The following is a 25,476-nucleotide window of genomic DNA, read 5'->3' as shown; positions in this document are numbered from 1 at the left end:
TCTTTATAGAGAAATCTTTGGGTGTCTGTACTGAGGAGCTAGCAGACGCCTCCTGCCTGTACTTTTTCTTCGCAGGCTTTGGGGTGACCCACCAAGATGGTAAGTAATCCGAGACCTTTGGATTGTACCTTTGTGAAATCAATGCTGGAGTGGTAGGGGGTGACTTACTGGTTTAAAAGATGGCACCGGTGTGTACAGTTACATGCCTTGCAGTAATGAATAGTACCCATGGTCTTAGTCATTAGTCATTGCTGAAATAACTCTCGTCATCAAGAAAGTCCCGGAGAGTGAAAGATGGAAATCAGTTGTCACCTATTATCCAGGGTCACACTGAGCAGCGAGGGTCACACTGTCTATATACCATTCCTCATGTATATCGAATACGGTAAAATGTTCTCCCATGTTACGGATATTCCTAGAGGGAATGGTATTCACTAATTATTTCCCATCCAGCTGACCTTTATAGAAAAGCAACTGTGTCTCAGATGGAAATGATTTCCTGACTAATACAGTGCGATTTGAAGTCCCAGTGTTCCCGAGAGCGAGTTTATGGATTATAGGAGGATTTGCTTTATCTACTGTCATTGTGTTTTTAGACGCCTCGTGCATTCAGGGATATGATATATTGATGTTTTCCACTGTACTGTTTACTTACAAATTTCGTCGCTTCTGCTTGATAATGAAAAAAAATGTGCAGATATGCTACATCAGGACTTTTTTTTTCATTAAAAAGCAGAAGCGACTGAATTCAGACTGCACAAGGGAACGTCCAAGATAACACTTTAGTGCCGCATCATATGATAACATACTAAAAAAAACTCTGTAGGATTACCTGGAGTTCATTAAAAAACTGTAAATATCACAATGTTTTGTTTCAACTGACAAACTCTGCTCTGCTTTCCATTCTGATGCATCTGTAGAGCCGACATGGGATTCTAGGCTTATTGATGGCACTGCCTGTGTGGGCTACATAGTGAGGAGTGATAGCGGAGATGTGGTATGGGGGATTTTTGCAGGTGGTGTGGTGCCCAGTTTGCATTACATACATAATGCATGAAGAGATAAGGGTGACGGGAGGACTGTGCTATAGTAGATGAAGAGTGGATATAGAACAACACATATTAATGCTACATATACTTCATCTTAACCACTTGATTTTGCTCATAGAAATATTGGGTGAAAAGCACTGGCATAATCATATTGGGGTCACACTTGGTAATGTAACATGTATTTGCACCCAGCTGCCGTCTTGATGTGTACTTGCAGCTAGAGACTATTGATTATAGTGATTAGAAAGTAGTGAAGAATATGTAATAAAAGTGACCGGCTACTAACACATGGGTAGGCTTGGTGTGGCTGTTTATGTACACTATGACTATCATGGAACGGGGGGGGGGGGGGGGGTGCATAAAAAAAGGAGGGTATAATCCCATTATTTATATAGCACCAACATATTCTGTTCTACAGAGCATGCCCTGGTCCCCGTTCTCTATTTGGCTCATATACATATATGCTCTCCCTTAATTTGTCTCCAGACCGGACATCCTGAGATGTGTAGTGCAAGATGTTAAACAAACATGTAAAAAAGGTAAACCTCGAAAGGATGCCTCTGACAGATGCCATCCGTCACCCATAGACTCCCAAGTTAAAAAAAAGTATACACTTAACGTATGTTTATTTTTACTGGATGGCTGTGATGAATGCCTCTGATGGATGCCATCCAATGTTCATCTGTTGCCTATCCATCACCCATAGACGCCTATGTTAAGGTAAAAGCTTTTTTTAATACCGAAGGTATTTTAAACCTTAATGGCCAAGCAATTTTTTAAGTTTTTCCATCGTCACATAGCTGTATAGGGAGGTTTTTTTTTGCGGGACAAGTTGTATTTTTCTATAGCACCATTTTGGAGTACATATAATTTATTGATTAACTTTTTTAGTAGGGTACTGGAAAAAACCTGAAATTTCGCCATTCTTTTTTGCGTCTTAATTTTACACTGTTTACCGTGTGGTACAAATAACATAATAACTTTGTTCGGCGGGTCGTTACAATTCTGACATTGTTTACTATATTTTTTACGGTGTTTCATAGTTGGGTTTGTTACGGACGCGGCGATACCAAATATAAGTAACTTTTTACTTTTTTTCATAATAAAGTATTTTGTATGGGGAAAAAGTTTTTTTTTTCTTGGGACTTTTATTTATTTCAAACTTTATGAAACTTTTTTTTTAGTCCCACTAGGGGACATCACTGTACAATCTTTTGATCGCTATTATAATACACTGCAATACTTCGGTATTGCAGTGTATTATTGCCTGTCAGTGTAAAACTGACAGGCATATGTTAGTCATATTCATAGAAACCATCAGCACCTGGCGATGCACGCGGGATGCCGGTGGGGTGAGAGGGGGAGCCCCCTCCCTCTAAAACCACTCAGATGCGGTGCTCGCTATTGAGCGCCGCATCTAAGGGGTTAAATATAATTGGAGACTACTACTAGTGGTCTCCGATCATTGCCCTGAAGCCTGAGGCTGTTAGCAACAGCCCGGACTTCAGGAGCACCCCGCACGATGCGGGGAAACTTCTTCTGAAGTGCCAACGTGAAATGGCAGGGCTTCATTAGAACTGCCCCAAACGGCCGACGTAAGAAGGCTATACACCAGTCGTTAAGGGGTTAGTGGATGGCGCGAGATTGTATTGAATTGGTATCTTGACATATTGTAAAAAGTATCGTTCACATCTGCGCTAAGTTTTTCTGTTCTTCTGTTCCGTTATAGGAACAGAAGAATGAAAAAACAAAGGTGCCGGAGCCATTGCATCAGGGACACTAAAGGCGCCCCACAGAAACCATTGACTTTAATGGTTTCCATTGGGTTTCGTGAGGGTGTCCGTCGTTTTACTGGAAAAAATAGTGCAGCATGCTGCGCTATTTCTTGTTCTTATTAATTTATTTCTTATTGATAGAGAATTTGGGTACAGAGTACAGGAGAAAAACACATCAAACAAACACGCATGATGTTCCAGTTAGTAAGGACTCATGCACATGGTCGTAATATGGCTTTGTATAACGGAGACACAATACAGTACCCATTAAAGTCTATGGGACCCTACTGTACCACCATATGCCTCCGCTTTCATACAGAGGTTTTTTCAGTGGAATTCCATATGAATTCAACAGAACAAAAATCGGGACATGCTCCTTTGGACACTCTATGAATGGAGGTATTCTGCTTTAAAAACTTTGTTTCTATGGACAAATATCGACATTATACAGTGCTGTATGGGGGCACCATACTGCTCCGCTGCGTGCTTGGAGCTTTAGGCCACCTATATATCCCCAGCTTGTGTGGAACTACAATCACCAGCATCATCCAGTCAAGCTGTGTCTAGTAATGGTAACAGGATCCTAAAATTGGAGTTCGGATCTGTTTACATCTATATTCAACATATACACCAAACGTATCTATCTATTAACCAAAAAGAGTGTCATTTTGGCTTATTTTTTAGAGGTATGCCCGGGATTGATATACCACTTTGTATGCAGGTTTTTTTTTATAATGAAGCTTATAGAGTGACATATGTCAGAGGCTTCTGTCGGAGGTATGCGTCGGCAAATACTCCCAACATATACCTCCAATGGAAGCCTCAAAACACAGTGTGGACCTGATAGTAGATAAGTATTTTCCCATTTATTGTAACCTTACCCACTATTCTTATTAAAAAAAAACAATGTGACTAACCCGCACCACTGAACTTGGCAGAAAGGTGACTGACGTTGTGCCCTGATTCACAGGTCACTGTTGATGAGGTTGGTATCATTCACAGGTGAGATTAATGGTTGGTGGGTGTATGGGTGAAAGCTGGTGAGAAATACATGTGAATGTGTTGTGAGAAGCTGATGGTTCCGTGTGAATGTTCTAGGAGATATCATTTTCCACTCAGACCTCTTCACGCTTTCCAAGTAGCACAGCTGCATTTTACAGCCCCTTGCACCCCCTACTTCTGGACCTTGTCCACCGCAGTGACACATCACTTCCAGTGCAGAGACAAATGCATATGTTTAAAGGTGAGTCCGTTTAATGGGATTTATCTTTGCACAGCTAAATACCCTATAAACCAGGCCACACGATGATGCATCTGGAGGATAGATGGCAATGCTACGCTTCACCATGCTGTATTATTTTTTTATTCAGAAGTATAGAAACGTCGATTAGTGATGCCAGAAAAAGACCATAAAGTCCATTTAGTATGCTCTTGATTTTTTTTTAATTCAATTTTGTATGCTTTTTGTTCCTTTTATTTTTGTTTTTCTTTAGGTTATATGTTTTAGATTGTTTTGTTTATCCTAGGTTGAACTTATGTCTATTCCAGGCATGTTTATAACAATTTACTGTTGTTGATCTTTCTCGATGGGAATATTGGGGCACATTTATTATTACTGTCTTAAATTTAGGCAGCTGAGAACTAGACTAGATGCATCAAATTTATTACAGTGGCTCATGCATTATGATAAATTTGGCACATCTTCAGACACTTTTGTCTAACCTTATGGCACATCTTGGTTGGCTTGCTTTAGATCAACTTTTTTCTGCCAAATTTTTGGCGCAATGTGGCATACCCCTTTTCCTCTAAGCCACGCCCACTTGTTGATCGAGGCATAAAAAGTGTCTAAAACAGTTAATAAATGTAGCAAACATCATGTATGCACAAATTATAATTACTCATATCAGTCCCTTCCCTATCACACACACACACACACTGGGGTTATTGGATCTAATGATCTAGTATACATGTGGGAGCTTTGTGAATCAATGGAGCAGTAAAAGCTCTGAGACCATGTTCACACAGGGCGGATTTCTGGATGGAAAATCTGAAGGGTTTTGCAGTAGCAGCATAGTGGAAATGATTTGAAAAAGATCATCCACACACTATGGAAAAAAATCCGCTGAGAAAACGTACATAAATTGACCTGCGATACAGATTTTTAATCTGTCCCAAAAATCGCAAAGCTGAAAAAAAAAAAAGAAATCCATTTTACTGTTTAAATTTAATCAAAAAGTCAATACTACCTCACTGGCGTTGCCTTAGCGATGGCTCCTTTTCACTCGGCTGCGACATCACAGAAGGCCGGACGCAGTGGGGAGCAGGGACACGTCGCTATGGCTACGCCAGTGCGGTTTTTATACTTCGCTCTGCTTTCTGCAGCACTGAATCCAAAATCTGTTCCATTCTTGTGAATGGAACTTGCAGAAATCCATGCTCCACCTTCAGTAACAACCACATTCTAAGGAATGGAACGGACTTTCAGTTGCAGAAATTTCTGAAACAAAATCTGCCGCCTGTGAATCTCCCCTGAGCGCATAATCTCGTAATGGATTTGTTTCAGATTTTCCACAGCATTTTCACAGAAGTTCTGCAGCAAAATCTGCACGTATTAGGCTGGGTTCACACGACCTATTTTCAGACGTATTGGAGGCGTTTTACACCTCGAATTACGTCTCAAAAGACGGCTCCAATAAGTCGGCAAACATCTGCCCATTACTTTCAATGGGCTTTACGATGTTCTGTGCCGACGACCTGTCATTTTACGCGTCGCTGTCAAAAGACGGCTCGTAAAATTACAGCCTCGTCAAAAGAAGTGCAGGTCACTTCTTGGGACGTTTTTGGAGCCGTTTTCTCATAGACTCCAATGAAAACAGCTCCAAAAACGGCCGTAGAAAACGCAGCGAAAACGCAGCGAAAAACGCGAGTTGCCCTTGAAAACAGCTCTGTATTTTGAGATGTTTTTGACTCTACGTGTGAACATACCCTTGCATGCAGATTTTGCTGTGGTTTTGCTATGGGTGAAATCTGCAGTGAACATCCAGAACAGAATGAGCAGGGTGCGGATTTGAATATATGCAGAATACTCTGATATCTGTGCAGAAAATGTTCAGCATCATGCGGATGCAAATTTTTTAGTTGCAGATTTTCAGCCCATTAATCCGGACTGAAAATCAGCAACAAATCTGCAACGGGCCTAGGACCCTGTACACACAATGCAGATTTGCTACAGATTTAGACAGTATTTTTCAAGCCAAAACTAGGAACGGGACCTAAACCAAAAAAAGATAGAAAAGAAGACCTTATAGACCTTCACAACTTCCTGGCTATAATATTATTATTATTATTATTATTAACCCCATCCTGATATCCGCCGTATATATACGGCGCACGTCATATGGGGGAGTATGGAGCGGGCTCATGGGCTGAGCCCGCTCAATAGAGCAAGCCTGTCTGCTGTGTGTTGCAGCCGACACTTCAGGGTAATGAGCGGGATCCCACTGGAGCTCGATCCCATTCGTTTAACACGTTAAATACTGCTGTCAATAGCAACCGCGGCATTTAAATTACTAGAAACAAGGGGGCGACCCCCTGTAACGTTCCAACGGGTGGCGCTGTTTGTTGGCATGGCAGCCTGGGGGCCTGATGATGGTCCCCAAGTCCGCCATCTTTGCACTCATATGAAGCAGGGATTCATAAGAGACTGTCAGTATCACAATATACTACAATATATTACTGCAGTATATCGTGCGAGCGATCCAACAATCGCTGTTTCAAGTTCCCCCAGGGGGACAAGTAAAAAAAAAAGTGAAAAGCAGTAAAATAAAGTTTTTTAAATAAATAAAAAAATTCATTAAAAAAATTAAAAGTTAAAAAGAAACCTTTTCCCATTTTACCTCAAGCACTAAAAAAAAAGTAATAAAATGAAAAAATTAACATAACAGGTATAGACGCGTCCGTAAAAGTCTGAACTGTTACAATATATCATTATTTAGTCCGCACGGTGAACACTGTAAAAAATTTAAAATGCCAAAATTGCTGTTTTTTGGTCAGTTCATCTCCCACAAAAAATAGAATAAAAAGTGATCAAAAAGTATCATGTACCCCAAAATGGTACCAATAGAAACTACAGCTCGCCCCGCAAAAAATAAGCCATCACACCAAAATAAAAAAGTTATGGCTCTCATGTGGCGACAAAACTCAAATTTTATTTTTAACAATCATTTTTTTCTTTGTAAAAGTAGTAAAACATAAAAAAACCGATATAAATTTGGTATAGCTTTAATCGTATTGATGATTAATTAACATGCCGTTTTTACCGCACGGTGAACGCCGTAAAAACAAAACTCCCCAAAACATTGAGGAATAGCGGTTTTTTTTTCCCTATTCCACTCCACAAATATTTTTTTTACAGTTTCCCACAACATTATATGGTACAATAAATGATGCCGTGAAAATCTACAAAATCTACAAATCGTCCCGAAAAAAACAAGCACTCGTATGGCAATTTTGATGGAAAATTAAAAAGTTCTGGATTTTGGAAGGTGGGGAGGAAAAAACGAAAGTGAAAATCCGAAAAATGGCTGCGGCGGGAAGGGTTAATCATCAGATTTTTCCCGGTTAAAATTCATTGCTTCTACTTTTGCAGATTCTGTGCAAATAGTATCTGTACTAAGAAAACTTTTGATATGTTATAGAGACATATGGGGGTCCGGGTGCTGAGACCCCACCATCACTAAAACTAATGGGCAGAAGCACTGCCGCTCTGCCCCTTCAGCTGTGATTGACTCTCCTCGTCAGTCTGAAGATTGATTCACATAGAAAGTCTCTGAGCCCATCTTTAGCCTAACGCGGATCGTCAATCACAGTCCATGGTGCACAGCGCTCAGCTAAGTGCTTCTGCACCTTAGTTTCAGCGATGCTTGGGGTCTCAGCACCCGGACCCCCATTTAGGGCCGGCTCCAGGTTTATGTGGGCCCTGGGGCAAAACAGACTGAGTGGGCCCCTTTACGGGGGGAACTCACGCGGCAGTAAAATGGCAAAAAACGTCACTTTGTGCCCCCATATAGACGTTAGGCCCTGTTTATGCCCCCGGACACAGATTCAGTTAAAAACAGGACCAGCGCGGTGTGGCAATAGGGGCCCTTAGGCGCTGGCGCTCTGCTTGGTACTCCTCTCCTTCTTACGGCAGTGTCAGCACCCGGTGGTCGAATGAAGCCCCCCCAAGTGGAGTGGGCCGCGGCACCTGCCCGGGTTTTCCGTGTGCTGATGCCGGCCATGCCACCATTGATCCAATCTTTTGATATGTCTCTGTGACATATCAAAAGTTTTCTGAAAGTGAAGTTAGGGTATGTTCCCACACAAAATCAAAAACGTCTCAAAATACGGAGCGGTTTTCAAGGGAAAACAGCTCCCGATTTTCAGACGTTTTTAATCAAGCCATTTTTCATTGACTCTATAGAAAAACAGCTCCACAAACGGCCGTAAAAAATGCAGCGAAAAACGGCAGTGGCTTAAAAAACGTCTGAAAATCAGGAGCTGTTTTCCCTTGAAAACAGCTCCGTATTTTCACATGTTTTTTGCTAAGCGTGTGAACATAGCCTAAATCTAAGTTAAAATGAGTTTGGATGCTTTTCTGTAAAAACACGACGTTACTAGAAGCGCTTGACATTAGTAGTAGATCCGAGGATTTATTCTGCTCGTCATATTTGAAGTCTGGAAGGAATCCCCCCCCCCCCCATTTGAGAACAGATTGGCGCCTGCCTCACCTAGTTTTTGTTTTTTGCTTATTCTTCATCAATATAGCAAGAAAACGATAGGCTGGCCCAACACTCGTGTCCTTTTTAACTATAGAGACGAACTAGAAAGCTCAGTCTGTGCATCGTACTTTCACTTGATGTTGCTTTATGTTTACTGTATGTCTTAATATCGTTTTTGAAAATGTTATCTGTATTTTTAAGAGCACAATTCCGGGACCCGCACCTGTATGGGGGACTATGTTGGGACCTTCATCTATCAGACAGTTATTGTATATCCCGTGGATATGCCAAGAATGTCTTAGATGGGAATAACCATCTAAATCACTGATTTACACACAGTTATATTTTTCTAGGATGGGAACAAGACATATTGTTCCCCCTGTTACAAATAAACCCTTGCTATTTGTTGGAATGGAGTTACTAAATTCAGTTCTCATCTACACACTGTAGCTGCTATTCTTCTACATTGGAAAGATCGTGCTAAAAACTGTTCTATGTGTATACGCAGCCTGAGAAATAGGACAGATGTGGAGATTTTCACATTATACAGGACGACTAGCGAAGACTGAGGTCTGAAAAGTGAGATCAGTGAATTCTATATTTACATGCACAAAAAAATAGGACCACACAAAAAAATAGGACCACACAAAGAGAAACCAAAGCGGACACACAGTTACGGGAGTAGCGACTGGTGTGAACCACATAAAGGCGGGCACACCATAATGAAAATGTATAAGCCCCAAAAATGCCCTTTAATTATATCACTCCCAGTTCAAGCGCACATTAACCCTCTCACTGACAGCAAAGCGGATGAAGAACTTCTGGCTAGGACACATGGAGTATACCATCACACTGACAGCCGGAATCCTACCGTTAAGTCTTCTTCTACGTCCATGTACATACTAACAGCAATCTGATAGCCCCGCCATGATATCGTGCCATCTGCTTGGTGCTTTGATGTTTGTGTAGGATGGGTTAGGGGCAGGGATTTGGATGATGGGGGCATTTTATGTCTGTCACTTCTATTCCTAGTGCTGAACAGCTGATTTGTACACAAGGCTGAGGAATAACAGGTGTCTGCTCCTTCTCCTATTTATAGTTGGGAATAAGGAGACTGGGGCTCTTCTTAAGTCTATTATATTATTAACCTAGGGACTGGCCAGGGACATATGTTACAAGCGCTCCAAATAGTATATAGGCAGAAGCCTATAAAACCCTGTACGTCTAAAAATAAATAGTAGTTATACAAGGGACGCTAGTATAAAGTCTGGTTTAACTGCATGTCATCTATTGTTTCCTGTTATCAGCCATTTTATGCTGATAAATATCTGCCCACTATATCTCACAAATCTCTATTGTGAGAACAACTGGAAGTATTTGCATACATATGGTTTCCACAGTCCGTGCATGGCTCAGGAGCCCGGACCGCAGAAAGAACGGACATGTCTTATTACAGCTGTGTTCTGCGGTCCAGGCTCATAGGAAATAATGGACGCAGCCATGTGCACGGCCCGCGATTTGCGGGCGGCTCGCGGGTGACACAACCGAAAATGACGGGCGTGCACATGGCTACGGTCGTGTGCATGAGGCCTTATAAATCTGGTTGTCCTTTTGATTGGGAGGGAAATTCTTAGGGTATGTGCACAAATAAAAATAAAAAAAACGTCAAAATACGGAGATGTTTTCAAGGGAAAATAGCTCCTGATTTTCAGACTGTTTTTAATCAAAGTCGCGTTTTTTCGCTGTGTTTCTAACAGCTGTTTTTGGAGCTGTTTTTCTATAGAGTCTATGAAAAACGGCTCCAAAAACAGCTGAAGAAGTGACATGCAATTCTTTTTTTTATGCGTCCGTTTTGAAAAATGGCCGCGTAAAAAACGCCCCGTCGGAACAGAACAACGTTTTTCCCATTGAAATCAATGGGCAGATGTTTGGAAGTGTTCTGCTTCCGATTTTTCAGCCGTTTTTCGGGACGTTTAATGGCACAAAAAACATCTGAAAACACTCCGTGTAATCATACCCTAAGGCCTTATTTACATGAGCGTTTCGCACCTCGGACGTGAAAAACGACAGTTTTTTACGGCCGAGGTGCACTTCTGCTCGGCGCTGCGGGAGGCGATGTCTCGCGTCCCCCATAGTTGAGAGTCTATGGAGCGATGCGTGATGCGTAAAAAGAACGGACATGTCCTATTTTCCCAGACCCTTCACACGGTCCATTGAATTACATAGGTCCTTGGGACGGCCGCTGTTTCAACGGCCGTCCCACAGACGTTTAACGCGCTCATGTGAATTAGGCCTAAGTGTGAAAACTCAGCCTAAGTTATGTACAAGATTATTACTTGGGCTGTAACGGAGGAGACCGGTTAGGAAAGAAGATGTTATTACCAGAAAATGGATCTGGTTATGAAGTGTCTATATCTATTTCTAATGCGCAACAGGGTATCCAGATCATAGGAGGCCTAGGTGTTATATAACAGCAGGGTTTATAGGGACGCCAACATGTGAGTCACTTGCAGAGTAATGGGTGTCAGTTGGCAGTTTCGCCCATGCTATATATCTATTTGTGTCATCCATGCTAGAAAGGTTGCCCTCCCTCAGGAACTCTACTGAGATCAATAATAGACACAGATCAGGATGCAGCACAGAATACTATGCTCTCACATATCAAAATTAGATTATTACTATATGTTTATTTATACTACTAGAGACATTCTAGGCATATTAGTTCAGACAGAGTTTTTTGTCAAGTTTTTTTACCTCGGAAATCGCGCCGCAAAACGCGCAAAAAAATGGTTGAAAATGCCTTCCATTGACATGCCCTATCTTCGGCCGTTTACGCCTCTGACCTCCCTTTGACATCAATGGGAGGCAGAGAAAGCGTATTTCGCTGCATTTTATGACCGCGGTGCTCAATGGCCGCGGGCGGAAAACGCCACGGAAATCGGCGTGCAGGCAGAGGAAAATCTGCCCCAAACTTCCAACCGGAAGTGAACCCAGCCTTAGGCATAAATGGCATATCCTACTATGTCTGAAGAGGTGGTCACTCGCTATTTAAGTCTAAGGGATATACAGAAACAACCCAAGTATACTTAGTAGGTTGCTTCTGTATATTTCATAGTCTTTGATGTAGCTTGACCACAAATGTGTGTTCCCCCTCTGCAGAGAGATAGGAACCAGGTACACCTGTTCTGCGGATTGGGGAGGTTTCCAGCAGTTGGTTCTCACTAGTGATGCAAAGGTGGACAAAGCCTAACTTTAAAGGCTATGTCCACCGTCGCAACCAATTTAGGTACCAAATCATTAGAAATATAAACTTCTAAAAATACGGAGCTGTTTTCAAGGGCCATCATAGATAACTATGATGCTAGGAGCCCGGCCCCCTGCAGTGTGTTTGGTCCGGGAAATGCGTCCGACGTACAGACCGTATATCACGGACCAAACATGCTCGTGTGTGGGAAGCCTTAATGGTCCTAGATACAGACGCTGTATGACTGTGTTGCCTCCTAGTGGTTTACATTGTAGCAGTAGCCATTTTCTTTTGCAATAAATATTTCTAGATAAATATTGTTATGTTTATTCATGATTTACATACATTTCTTTAGTGGTATTCTGTTTTCACTTTGGCTAGATTTAAACTAGTTTCACACCTAGGGTTTTTGGGGGTAAAACCGCTTTTCTGGCCAAACATGCTGTGGACTGATGTTAGCTGAAAGTTTATAATGAAATATGAGAGAACTACAACCCTGTTTGAGGCGTTTTTCTGGCCTTTTGGCGTTTTGTTTTTTTTGGGTTAGTGGCATTTTTTTCAGGTATTGAATTTTTTCTGCCGTTTTTTCCATAGGCTTCTCTATCGGTTTCGAAAAATGCCCCAAAAAAAAAAAGCCACAAGAACTGTTTGTAAAAAATACTTGAAATACATGGCGTTTTTACAGAAAAAAAACCCCACAGAAAAAAGGAGGTGTAAAGGCAGCAGCATAAAGAGTTAACTATTTTGGGGCAGAAGACAACGTTATAACGTGACATTATAGGATTAGGAATAGAAAAATGTCATTATATTGTCACAATGTACTCTAGCAGACACAAAGTTATGTTGCGGACAATTGGGAAAACATATATCGCCACCTAGAGTTTGTAAATAGGTACTGCAGTGTAATCGCACAATTCAGCGATCCAACATGATCTGTCCACACAAAATTAAATGCGGTTTTAGGTCTGGTAAGCGTATGGCAAGTAATAGTGAGCAAATACTGAATGATGCATCTGAATAACTACATGAAATGGAAACCTCATTTATTAGCAGGAGTCAAATTGTTATTGAACTGAATTGAATACATTACAATGTTATTATCTGTGGTTTTGCAGTCATTTTTTTTTTTTGCAGCATACTTTTTCCAAACTAAGTGTATAGAGGGTATACTCATCTCTGACTTTTACAGCACATCCACAGAATATGTCACACATGTAGGTCCCACCACTTACCCACACCTATCTCTAGAACTGGATACGCTGACCCCTGTACTACCTTCTGCCGCTGTCGCCAGGCTCTGGTCACTGCCTGACAAGGTGGTCGGGTTTTCTGAAAACAGTCGAGCGTGTTATGCTACACTATTAACGGGAGTTACGGTAACACCTTAGCACAGCGAGCTACGCTGGTTCCGAAACTCGGGAGCTACGGAAACAGTGTGGCTTGTTTTGCTACGCTGTTTCTGTAACTTTAATTTATTTCTATGGGAGTTCCTGAAACAGCTTAGAAAAATGCGCAAGGCTGTTTCCGGAAAACCCGGCCACCTGTTCATGCAGTGGCCGGAGCCCGGCGACTGCAGCAGAATGTAGGATGGTGGACAGGAGGCCCTGTTCTAGAACTGGTTTCGCCGCATCCGTAAAAGTCCGAACTATAACAATATAATGTTATCAGTGGCTTAACTACCGCTGTAGCAGCCATAGGCTACGGGGCCCACAGCATCTGGGGGCCCGTGCTGCCAGCCGTCATGGGGCTACCCATGCCCAGAGGCTCCGCTAGCAGCCGCTAAGGCTGCTACAGCGGTAGCGATGCCACATTCAATAGTGTCTGCGTCCTTTGGACGCAGATGCTATTGATCACTATGGCAAAAGGGAGAGGACTAGACAACATGATAAGGAGATCCTTTTGTTACAAAACAGCAATGAAAACAAAAATGCCCAAATAATGTCAAATAATCACATTTCTGATACTGAAAGTGAAAAATTGAAAGGCAAGTTAAAGTGTATGTTCACAAATGCCAGAAGTCTAGCAAGCAAAATGGGTGAGCTGGAGGCCTTGATACTGGAGGAAAATATAGATATAGTTGGTGTTGCTGAAACATGGCCGGACTCTTCACATGACTGGGCTGTAAATCTACAGGGTTTTACACTTATCCGGAAAGACAGGACAAATAGGAAAGGCGGTGGTGTGTGTGTCTGTATGTGAGAAGTGATATGAAGGTGGTTGTGTATGTCTGTATGTGAGAAGTGATATGAAGGCAAGTGTGAGAGACAATAGAGGGTGAAGAGTGTGAGGAGGTTGAAACCTTGTGGGTGGAATTACAAAGGGAGGTAAACACTGAAAAAATTACTTTTGGTGTAATCTATAGACCCCCCCCCCCCCCCCCCAATATAACTGAGGAGATTGAAGGTCAGCTATATAAACAGATGGAGTGGGCAGCACAGGCAGGTACAGTAGTGATAATGGGAGATTTTAATTACCGGGATATTAATTGGTGTCATGGTTCGACTTCAACTGCAAAGGGGAGACATTTCCTCAACCTGTTGCAGGAACATTTTATGGGCCAGTTTGTGGAAGACCCGACTAGAGGTTAAGCTCTGTTGGATCTGGTCATTTCTAATAATGCAGAGCTTGTTGGGAACGTCAATGTTCGTGAAAACCTTGGTAACAGTGATTATAATATAGTTATATTTTACCTATACTGTAAAACACAGGCTGGGAGGACAAAAACACTTAATTTTAAGAAAGCCAATTTCTCCAGGATGAGGGCTGCAATTCAGGCTATAGACTGGGAAGAACTAATGTCAAACAATGGGACAAATGATAAATGGGAGATTTTCAAATCTACTTTGGGTAATTATAGTGCAAAATGTATTCCTATAGGTAACAAGTATAAACGACTAAAATTAAACCCCACATGGGTAACACCTTCTGTGAAAGGGGCAATACATGACAAAAAAAGGGTATTTGAAAAATACTAATCTGAGGGTACAGCTGTAGCCTTTGTAAATTATAAAGAGCTTAATAAAATCTGTAAAAAGGTAATAACATCAGCAAAAATACAAAATGAAAGGCAGGTCAAGGATAGTAAAACAAATCCCAAAAAGTTCTTCAAGTTTATAAATGCAAAAAAGACCAGGTCTGAACATGTAGGACCCCTAGAAAGTGGTAATGGGGAGTTGGTCACAGGGGATCAAGAGAAGGCAGAGTTACTAAATGGGTTCTTTAGCTCTGTATATACAACAGAAGAAAGAGCAGCTGATGTAGCCGCTGCCAGTGCTGTTAACATATCAGTTGATATACTGAATTGGATGAATGTAGATATAGTGGAAGCTAAGTTAAATAAAATACATGTACATAAGGCCCCGGGACCAGATGGGTTACACCCTAGAATTCTTAACCCCTTCGCGCTCAGTGACGTATTATTCCGTCATGGTAACCACATCGTTCGCACTCCATAACGGAATAGTACGTCGCGGGAGGAACGGCCATTTCGGCCGTCCTCCCGACACATACAGGAGCTGAGACAGCTGCTGTCTCTTACATCAGTTGCCGCAGCTCCTATAGCGTGGACCGATAGCTGTGTCCCCGCTGATTAACCCCTCAGAAGCCGCGTTCAATAGCGATCGCGGCTTCTTAGGGGTTAAACCACCATCGACGGCCCGCTACATGATAGCGGGCGGCGATGGTTGCTATGGCAACCGGATGCCTAATAATGGCGTCTGGCTATGCCATCTACGGAAGCCTAGTGGGTCCTGACAAAGTCAGGACCCACTATGCTTGCTGTCAGCGAGTAGCTGACAGCTGTAATACACTGCACTACGCATGTAGTACAGTGTATTAGAATTGCGATCAGGGCCTCCTGCCCTCAAGTCCCCTAGTGGGACAAAGTAATAAAGTTGTGTAAATATAAGAAAATAAAAGTTTTAAAAGTAATAAAAGTATAAATCATAATTGGTATCTCCGCGTCCGTAACGGCATGAACTACAAAATTATTTTGTTATTTATCCCACGCGGTGAACGCCATAAAAGAAAATAACAATAACCCATACCAGAATCACAATTGTTAGGTCACTTCACCTCGCAAAAAATGGAATAAAAAGAGATCAAAAAGTCACATGTACCTAAAAATGGTTCTGATCGAAATTACAGTTCGTTACGCAAAAAACATGTCCTCACACGGCATTTTACTATATGGGGCGCATTATACTGTATGGGTGGCATTATACTGTGGGGACAGCTATGGGGGAATTATCCTGTGGGGGCAGCTATGGAGGGCATTATATTATAGGGGCAGCTATGTGGGCAATATACTGTGGGGGCAGCTATAGGGGGGCATTATACTGTATGGGGTAGCTTTGAGGGGCTTTATACTGTATGGGGCATTATACGGTGGGGGCAGCTACGGGTGGCATTATACGGTGGGGGCAGCTATGGGGGGAATTATATTGTGGGACAGCTATGGGTGGCATTATACTGTGGGGGCAGCTATGGGGGGAATTATACTGTATGGGGCTGCTATGAAGGGGCATTATACTGTGTGGGGCATTATACGGTGGGGCAGCTATGGGGGCATTATACTGTGTGGGGCAGCTATGGGGGAATTATACTATGTGGTACATTATACTGAGGGACTGCTATGGGGGCAGCTATGGGGGGCATTACACTGTATGGGGCAGCTATGGGTGTACTATGCAGCATGGGGGAAGCTATGGGGCATTATTCTGTATGGGGGAATTTGTTTGAGCATTGTACTGCATGGGGGCATTTGTGTGGTCATTATACAGTATGGGGGCATCTGTGTGGGCATTATACTGTATGGGGCATCCGTGTGGGCATTATACAGTATGGGGCATCTGTGTGGGAATTATACTGTATGAGACATCTGTGTGGGCATTATACTGTATGGGACATCTATGGGTCAGTATACTGAATGGGGGCATTATACTGTATGGTGGCAGCAATGGGGGCATTATAGTTAGTGGGGGGCACTATGGGAGCATGATACTGTGTGGGCTGAACCGGGTGTCTATGGGCGGGATTAGAGGCGTGCCTTAAAATAAAAAACAATTTGCTCCTGTGCACCGCATCGATTGTCCCTCTTTGTGATACTTGAAAGTATAGCACTGTCTACAGGGAAGGCTGTAAAGTACCATCTACGGGGTGGGTGGGGGGCTGTATAGAACTGTCTACAGGGGGCTGTATAGCACTGTCTACAGGAGTGGGCTGTATGGGACTATTTACAGGGAGGCACTATCTACAAGGGCGGGCTGTGTGTGGCACCCAGGGGAGGGGGGCCCAGTCAAAAGTTTGCTATGGGGCCCAGTGTTTCCTAGTTACGCCCCTGAATGTTATTTAACCCACGCTTTGAACGCCATAAAAACTTTTTGGGAAAACACCCAAATTAGTGTTTTTTGATCAACTTAGCACCCCAAAAAAATGGAATAAAAAGTGATCAAAGAGTGGCATGTACCAATAAAAACTACAGCTCGCCATCACAAGGCTAAATCTACTGAAAAATAAAAAAGTTATGGCTCTCAGAAAGTGGCAACACAAAACTATTTTGTTTTTTAACAAATAGTTTTTTATTTTTATAAGTGGTAAAACATGAAAGAAACTATCTAAATGTGGTATCTCCGTAATGGTATCAGCCCGTAGAATAAAGTTAACATGTTTTTACTACACAAAATACGTTGTAAATACGAAACCCAAAAAACCAAGGTGGATTTGCTGTTTTTTTCCGATTTCACCCAACAAATAATTTTTTTCAGTTTTCCAGTACTTTATATGAAACATTAAATAATGCCTTGAAAAACTACAACTTGTCCCACAAAAAACCAGCCCTCATGCAGCTACATCAACTGAAAAATATAAAAGTTATGGCTTTTGGAAGGCGGGGAGGAAAAAATTTAAGTACGAAAAATGGCTGTGTCAAAGGGTTGAAAAGAAAAATTGAAAACCGATGGTAACAGACAGGAGAGAATTGGAATTTATCACCGTTTATGGTGTCTCTTTTTTAAAATGAATGAATGAATGATGAATGAGGGAAGATACAACAAATGTTAGCAACGTGCCTGTAAAGGCCCTTTTACACCGGCCGATAAGCGGCCGGTGCAGCGAGACATCATTGATCGGCGCTCGTTTGCTCCTGTCAAATGGAACTATGGATGGGGTCAAGCGGTCGTTACTCCGATCGCTCGTCCCCATCCATTATTATCTTGTCGGCAGCGCGGCTCCCTGTTTACACATGGAGTTGTGCTGTCAACAACAATAATCTTTTACTTTTTTAAAACGATACGACCAGCAGATGATGGAGCGTTTGCTCGCTCATCTGCTGATCGCTGCCCTGTTTACACAGGCCAATTATCGGCAATGAGCGTTATATTAACGCTCGTCTGCCCGATAATCATCCTGTATAAAAACCCCTTAAGTTTGGGATCTAGTCTCATCTGTAGCAAAACAAATATGGATAGGAATAAGGACTATAAATATTAGTGTGTGAGTCCTGCTTATGAGGACACCTGGAAACATTCACCTTTGACATTCACCCCTACTGTGACGTGGTTAAGCATTCTATTTAGCCTTTTCTTTTTACTTATACGTACTTTTGTGAAAGTTGGATGACAATTAATATGGCCCCCATTATACAATAAGGATTGTCCCCATGGTCTATGAGTGTCAAATCCACCTAGTTATGTAGTGACACACTCCCTACTCCCACACTGTTGAATATCGAAATAGAATTGCCATTCTGGAAAGCTGGGTGGACAACTTAAGGACTAATATTTACTAAGCATTTCTGATTGGGGGGATTTCAAGGGGTGGTCTCATAAACACAACCCTTGTCCATACACTCTATTAAGGCATATTAAGGTCATAAAGGTTCTGGCTCAGGAACCCCTTCTATGACTCATAACGGAGTGCCCGCTCTAGTGCACCCAGTCTATCCATGCAATATGTGGTCAGCCATTTATCGGTATGGCTGGACTCGGCTTCCAGGGCAATAACAGCTGATCACGGGGTCTTAAGGCCCTTCTACACCGGCCGACACCGATCAACGAGACATCGCTTGCTCCTGTCACACGGATCTATGGATGGGGACGAGCATCGTTACTCTGATCGCTCGCCCCATACATTATTATCATGTCGGCAGCGAGTCTCTCTGTTTACACAGGAAGATGCGCTGCCGACAACGATAATATTTTACTTTTTTAAAACGATACGACCAGCAGATGATCGAGCGTTTGCTCATTCATCTGCTGATCGCTGCCGTTTTTACACAGGGCAATTATCGGCAACGAGCGTTATATGAACGATCGTCTGCCCGATAATCGTCATGTGTAAATCCCCCTTTACAGAAACCGGATTCTATTTATAAAGCTATTGCCCTCATAAGTCCTTTTAAAGATCAGCTTGAGCAATTAAAAGTTCTGTTTGTACTGTACACCCTATTTTGTCTGTCCTTGTTACTCCACCCCATGCTCTTATGACAGCTCTAGAAAAATAAACACCCATTTCCTACTCCACTCAGGCGACCTCTGCCGGTTGAATATGGTAATATCCACTTGTTACTAACAATAAATCAATGACCACATACAGTAGATACTATATTTAGGCCTTTATGTCATGAATAGGACTTGGTATAAGCAAGTTAATTGTGTTGAATATTTTGTTATCTTTCACTTTCAAGGTAGGAATCGCTTGGATTAGTAAAAACATAACGTTCTTTTCACGTAAAGGGACATCAAAAATGGGGCTGAGTCCTTAAAGCCGAAACCACCATTCCTTGCATTTCCCAAAAAGAATATAGAGATGTCAGTCATATAGAGAGCACTGCAAAAACGAATATATGTAGGTCCCACTAGAAAACTGCAGCATATTGGATTCCGTTCCATTCTACATTTCAAATATCCTATTCAGACGTATTGACAAGGTTGATATTTATAATATGTTGGATATTTAGATTAGGTCTACGCTTCCCATAGACATTATAACTTGCAGCATTGGTCATATCATATCCAGACATGTGGTGGACTGGCCAAATGTCCTGCCAATGACCTCGCACATGAGTCGCATTTTACTGTGGCGAAATCTCCAAATATCTCCGACTCCAAAACTCCATATATCTATAGATTACAGCAGGTCCTTACGCAGTTGTCAGATTAAAGAAAACATTTTTAGACACAGCACCACTCCAGTCCATGACCTGCGTCTGGTATGGCAGCTCAGCCCCATTCATTAGAGTAGAGCTGCAATACCAGTTCATGGACTAAAGGGGCACTGTTTCTGGAAGAGTCTTTAGTCTCATAAAACAGGCTCATGCAGGTAAGCTGTATTATGGATCCCTGAATTTAGTGCAGAGAACAGGATTGGATCCCATCCTATGGGTTTAGGAAAACTATAGCTTTCAATTTTCAGCTCCTGTACAGAGCCTTAAAGGAGTTGTACAGGATTAGAAAAACATGGCTGTTCTCTTTTAGAAACAGCCCCACACCTGCCCGAAGGTTGTTTGTGGCATTGCAGCTGAGCCCCATTCACTTCAATGGAGCTGATCTGCAATACCATACACAACCTGCGGACAGGTGTGGTGCTGTTTTTGGAAAGCAGCCATGTTTCCCTAATCCTGTACAACTTCTTTAATATGGCCAGAGCCTATATATCTATTGCCTGTGACCAATATTTCTTGAAAACGAGGTTAATATTATGTGAACGTTTCCTCATCTTATCACCCAATCTTTTATCCCACTTTATATAAATATTAAACATCTATTTAAATATATGCAAATAAGCTGTTTTTTTAAGCATTTGAAATTTCTTTCTCTGATTGCATATTTAGAAATTACATTAAAGTCAACTCGTTTGGATGACTAAATCAGTAATTTATTATCCATTTTTCTAAGCAATTTTCTTTCAGATTTTTTCTAATCAAAATCCAATAGACATATTTTTCAATAATTAAAATTTTTACACCTGTGCCACATTCTGTGAACTACCACTCCCACCGTATCCATCTACTCAGTGCATATGCAAATTACAAAAAAAAAAAAAATGTAAGCTGAACTGGTAAAATGATACAGATGGCACCTACTGAAAATAGTAAAGCTAAAGACAATTTTTGCCCATTGGGTTCTGCTGATAATCCAATACCTATGGACACTGTCAAAAACTCTTGTCCAATACAGTTTTCTCCGCTAAGATAAGTCTTTGCTAGAGTGTCTGGCTGAGGTTCACCGTCTTCCCTCCCAGACTTAAGAATTAACTGAGCTAAACGTCAATGTCGAAAGGGAAATTGTCCACCTTAATTGTCAGCCAAAAGATCTTTCCTCGGTCTATAGCCCACTTAAAGAGGCTCTGTCACCATATTATAAGTGCCCTATTTCCTTTATAAGGAGATCGGCGCTGTAATGTAGGTAACAGTAATGCTTTTTATTTAGAAAAACTATCTATTTTAAACCACTTTATGAGCGATTTTAGCTTTATGCTAATGAGCTTTTTAATGCCCAAGTGGGCGTGTTTTATTTTAGACCAAGTGGGCGTTGTACAGAGGAGTGTATGATGCTGACCAATCAGCGTCATGCACTTCTCTCCATTCATTTACACTGCACTAGCGATATAGTTATATCGTTATGTGCAGCTACATACACAAACACTAACATTACTGCAGTGTCCTGATAATGAATACACATCACTACCAGCCTGGACATGATGTATATACAGAATCCTGACACTTCTGAATCTTTTCTGTGAGATTCCAGCAAGGCAAGCGTAATCTCGTTTGAAATGGCAGGTTACATTCTAATCTCGCGAGATTACGTTTGCCTTGCTGTAAATCTCACATAGACGCTACAGACATGTCAGGATTCTGAATAAAGATGACGTCCAGGCTGGTAGTGATGTATATTCATTATTGTGTACGTAGCTGCACATAACGATATAACTATATCGCTAGTGCAGTGTAAATGAATGGAGAGAAGTGTATGACGCTGATTGGTCACTGATTGGTCAGCGTCATACACTTCTCTCCACAACGCCCACTTGGTCTAAAGTAACACACGCCCACTTGGGCATTAAGAAACTCATTAACATAAAGCTAAAAATCGCTCATAAAGTGGTTTAAAATAGATCGTTTTTCAAAATAAAAAGCACTGCTGTCACCTACATTATAGCGCCGATCTCCTTATATAGGAGATAGGGCACTTATAATGTGGTGACAGAGCCTCTTTAAGTGAGCTTAGGAAATCTAAACCAGCCATAATAAAAACTGGCCTTAGACATCAAATACCTTTTATCTGATAGATCTTCCGGCGACAATTACCATCACTGATCCCCCATTACCATGTACGTTCAGTATATATTAATTTCTATTGAGGTGAGTTGCTGCCGGGAACCTTAGGTAAATGTGTCTACACTGATCAGAGTAAAAAGCATAGTAACATCATACATATAATGAAGAAAACAAGGCATTCTGGGCCTTCAGAGAGCTGTCGGAGCTGAATTCTAAATGTGTTTTTCAGGGAAACTTGCTCTGTCTGCAGAGTGTATATTTAGTCGTTTGGCTGCTTCCACCATCTCCTTCTCTGCCGGTCTTAGGGGGTTCATATGTGAGGAGGTAATACAATCCCCCTCTGAGCTCCTCTCCCTATAAGGAGCCTTGAAGAGTCTGCTAATTATACCAGCTCTTATCTTCTGGGCACCAGCAGCAGCCACTTGGGGTTCATTCATCTGTGGACATAGTGTTGTGACGAAGACCTGTGTCCCTAGGCACCATGGCAGAGGTAGTCTGCATTTTTCCGGTGTCACCATCCTTGCTCAAGAACCTTTGCGCATAAGTTATCCAGCTCTGCTTTATTTTTCATTTTTATTACTTTATTTCTTTACTTTTTGTTACCTTGGTTTTTGGGAATGGGTGGGATTTTTGCACTTTCGCATCAGATCTGGCAGCGGAAGATTTGGTCTAAGATGCCAATTCCTGTGGATACATAAAATTGTTTGGATTGCTTTTTAAAATTTGGATTGCCTTAAGGAATATGAAAAAAAATATCTGAACCAGCAGGCCCTACTTTACCACTCCGTGTCTTACTTAGAAGGAGTGGAGTAGAGTTGTAGCTCTTTCTTCTGTAGCGCATTTTTCTTACACAGGTTAATGGATGGATTAATAATGGTTGTTCAACCCTATCAGTGGTTACCAGCACTCATATCATACATTTGTTTGGTTTGCAGCCCACAGACCAGCAGCAAGATGCAAGATCCTTCCTCAGCGAGGAAATGATCGCTGGTAAGTATTTATCTTCTTTGCCTACTTTTTTTTTTAGTTGAGTCTTGTGTTGGCATATATTTATATGTGGTTATTCATAAAAGTATGTCTCATTGCGCTTGGGTCTGGGTGTGCGAGTCTGTAATATTCGTAAATTGGTGTGGATGTTCAAGCCGTAGTCTTTAGAGAAAAACTATTCATAGGCCATATTTAGAGTTACAAAATGGAGGTCATAGTAATGAAGAAGAGACGGAACATTTGATAGAATGCTTATGTTAGGCCAATTATGAAATCTAGTGCAGAAGAGTAGCCTCTGCAATTTATGACAAAACATAGACCATTGGCTTAGGTTTCTAAACAAATTATATATGTAATATCCAACTTGTTAGTACAATTGCAGACATCTTGGATGGGTTCACACATGCAGTTTTTCATATGGATAAAAAAAGAGAAGTATAAGTCCTTCCTTTATACTTTTGCTCCATTTTGGATCCACTCCTGTGTTTGGCTCCAAAAACAGCACGTGTGAAGGTAGGAAAAGGGACAGGAATAAAAAAAAAAACTATGGAATAATACTCAAAATGAATTTGAAGGAGAGACAGAATGTCAAAAGAATATTGGTCCTAAAAAATAATATCAGGGCATAAACCAAAAATGACATATAAAATAGATTAAAAAAATTAAGTAATTGAGATGTGCTGGAGGAGCAGTCAAAGACAGGTGGCTGTCAAAGAAAGAGACTTTAGTCTCCAGAGTTGTGCAGTCAGAGACGTACTGGTGGAAGGGAGAACAGATCTAATATAGTTTGACCAGTGCAGATAAATCTATACCAAAAATGTTGATTATTTGAAAGGAGGAATACGATCCAAAGATTGAAAGATCTCAACGGAAGCTGAAGAGATGTGACAAGTGAATGTTGGAGAAGTCATGTTGTGTTTGTGGTGCCATCCTCAGGAGAAAGATCTTCATGTTTTTTTAATTCTTTCAACAGAGTTCAAGGCCGCCTTTGACATGTTTGACACTGATGGCGGCGGTGACATCAGCACCAAAGAGTTGGGTACTGTCATGAGGATGCTTGGACAGACCCCAGACAAAGAAGAGTTGGATGCCATCATTGAGGAAGTAGATGAAGATGGTGAGTTTAGGAAGAAATGGAAGAAAGATCAGCAAGAGAATTACTAAGGAAGCTAGCAAACTATCTATCTCCTATCCATATTACTCTTGGACTCTTTATACATTAATCGTGTGTTTTCTGTGACCATATATTTTATATGATAGCTCATAATCATTTGCCAGGCTGATCCTATTGTTGTTAATAGTTTAGATGTAACCTGAGGTCTATGATATACTTGTGTAATAAAAATAAAGACTGTTGGACAAAGAATTGAAAAATTAATTATGGCACCTTACAGGCAGCGGTACCATCGACTTTGAAGAGTTCTTGGTCATGATGGTGCGCCAGATGAAAGAGGATGCGCAAGGAAAAAGTGAAGAGGAGTTGGCTGAATGCTTCCGCGTCTTTGACAAGTTAGTATCATATTTCATTACCCAGTGCATTAAGTATATAAATAGACACATATGTGTGTAGGTGTCTCCATATCTCTCTGCCTCCTTGCTGATGGAGTCTCCTGTTTCCTCTTAGGAATGCTGATGGGTACATTGATGGTGAAGAGCTGGCAGAGATCCTCCGATCTTCTGGTGAAAGTGTCACAGATGAGGAAATTGAGGAGCTCATGAAGGATGGAGACAAGAACAATGATGGCAAGATTGACTTTGATGGTGAGTTTACTGTACTCTTATGATAATTGACGTAGACATCATGTGACACTGGCATGGTGTTAAAGTCATGCCATACATAGCAACATTGAACATTCCCTGCCCATGACCTTCTGTAATACTTGTCTTTGTCTATCTGCAGAGTTCCTCAAGATGATGGAAGGTGTACAATAAGCTGTTGGACATTCCTCTGGAGCGTTTTGACGCTAGCTTGTACATTATACGTTTCTGCTCGATGGAGTAATTTCCCCCTGCTCTGTCTTGCATCTCCCACAATTCTCTACGTCACAGCTATGCTCAATGAGCACCATCTACACCTTGCTGCCTGCGGAGAATCTTTTTCGTTGTTTTCATCCAGATCCTCTGCTTTCTACATCTTTCTCCATTTCTTCAACTTTCAGATGTTATTTATAAAACTGAAACTATCATTAAAAGTCTTAGTGAACCTTTAAAGCTCTGGGCTGCATTCAAACCCCTCAATATGCTAAGTACATAGTGGATGAGTGCCTCTTTTGGCCATAGTGGGCATTACAGGTTAACGTCATCACTTGATAATTTGTTTTCATTCTATGTTTTTCATCACGAATGCATTGCAAACTGATAAAAATATGAATTATTTCTAAAA

The 25,476-nt window shown here is 41.5% G+C and overlaps 1 protein-coding gene across 2 annotated transcripts; it reads left to right on the top strand.

Moving 5' to 3' along the window:
* Positions 1-25,476, top strand: TNNC2 (troponin C2, fast skeletal type). Of its 2 annotated transcripts, none has more exons than XM_075846895.1 (6): positions 1-99; positions 23,042-23,096; positions 24,067-24,210; positions 24,488-24,602; positions 24,718-24,854; positions 24,994-25,476. In XM_075846895.1, the coding sequence occupies exons 1-6, from the start codon at positions 97-99 to the stop codon at positions 25,023-25,025; spliced, it is 486 nt and encodes a 161-aa protein (XP_075703010.1). In that variant the 5' UTR covers positions 1-96; the 3' UTR covers positions 25,026-25,476. The 2 variants fall into 2 exon arrangements, with proteins under 2 accessions (XP_075703010.1, XP_075703009.1); XM_075846894.1 differs by lacking the exon at positions 1-99 and adding an exon at positions 22,517-22,596.

Source organism: Rhinoderma darwinii, chromosome 13 (assembly GCF_050947455.1).
Source record: "Rhinoderma darwinii isolate aRhiDar2 chromosome 13, aRhiDar2.hap1, whole genome shotgun sequence".
In the NCBI taxonomy this organism is placed as follows: domain Eukaryota; kingdom Metazoa; phylum Chordata; class Amphibia; order Anura; family Rhinodermatidae; genus Rhinoderma; species Rhinoderma darwinii.
The sequence above is the reverse complement of the archived record's forward strand: the minus strand, read 5'-3'. Positions and strand labels throughout refer to the sequence as shown.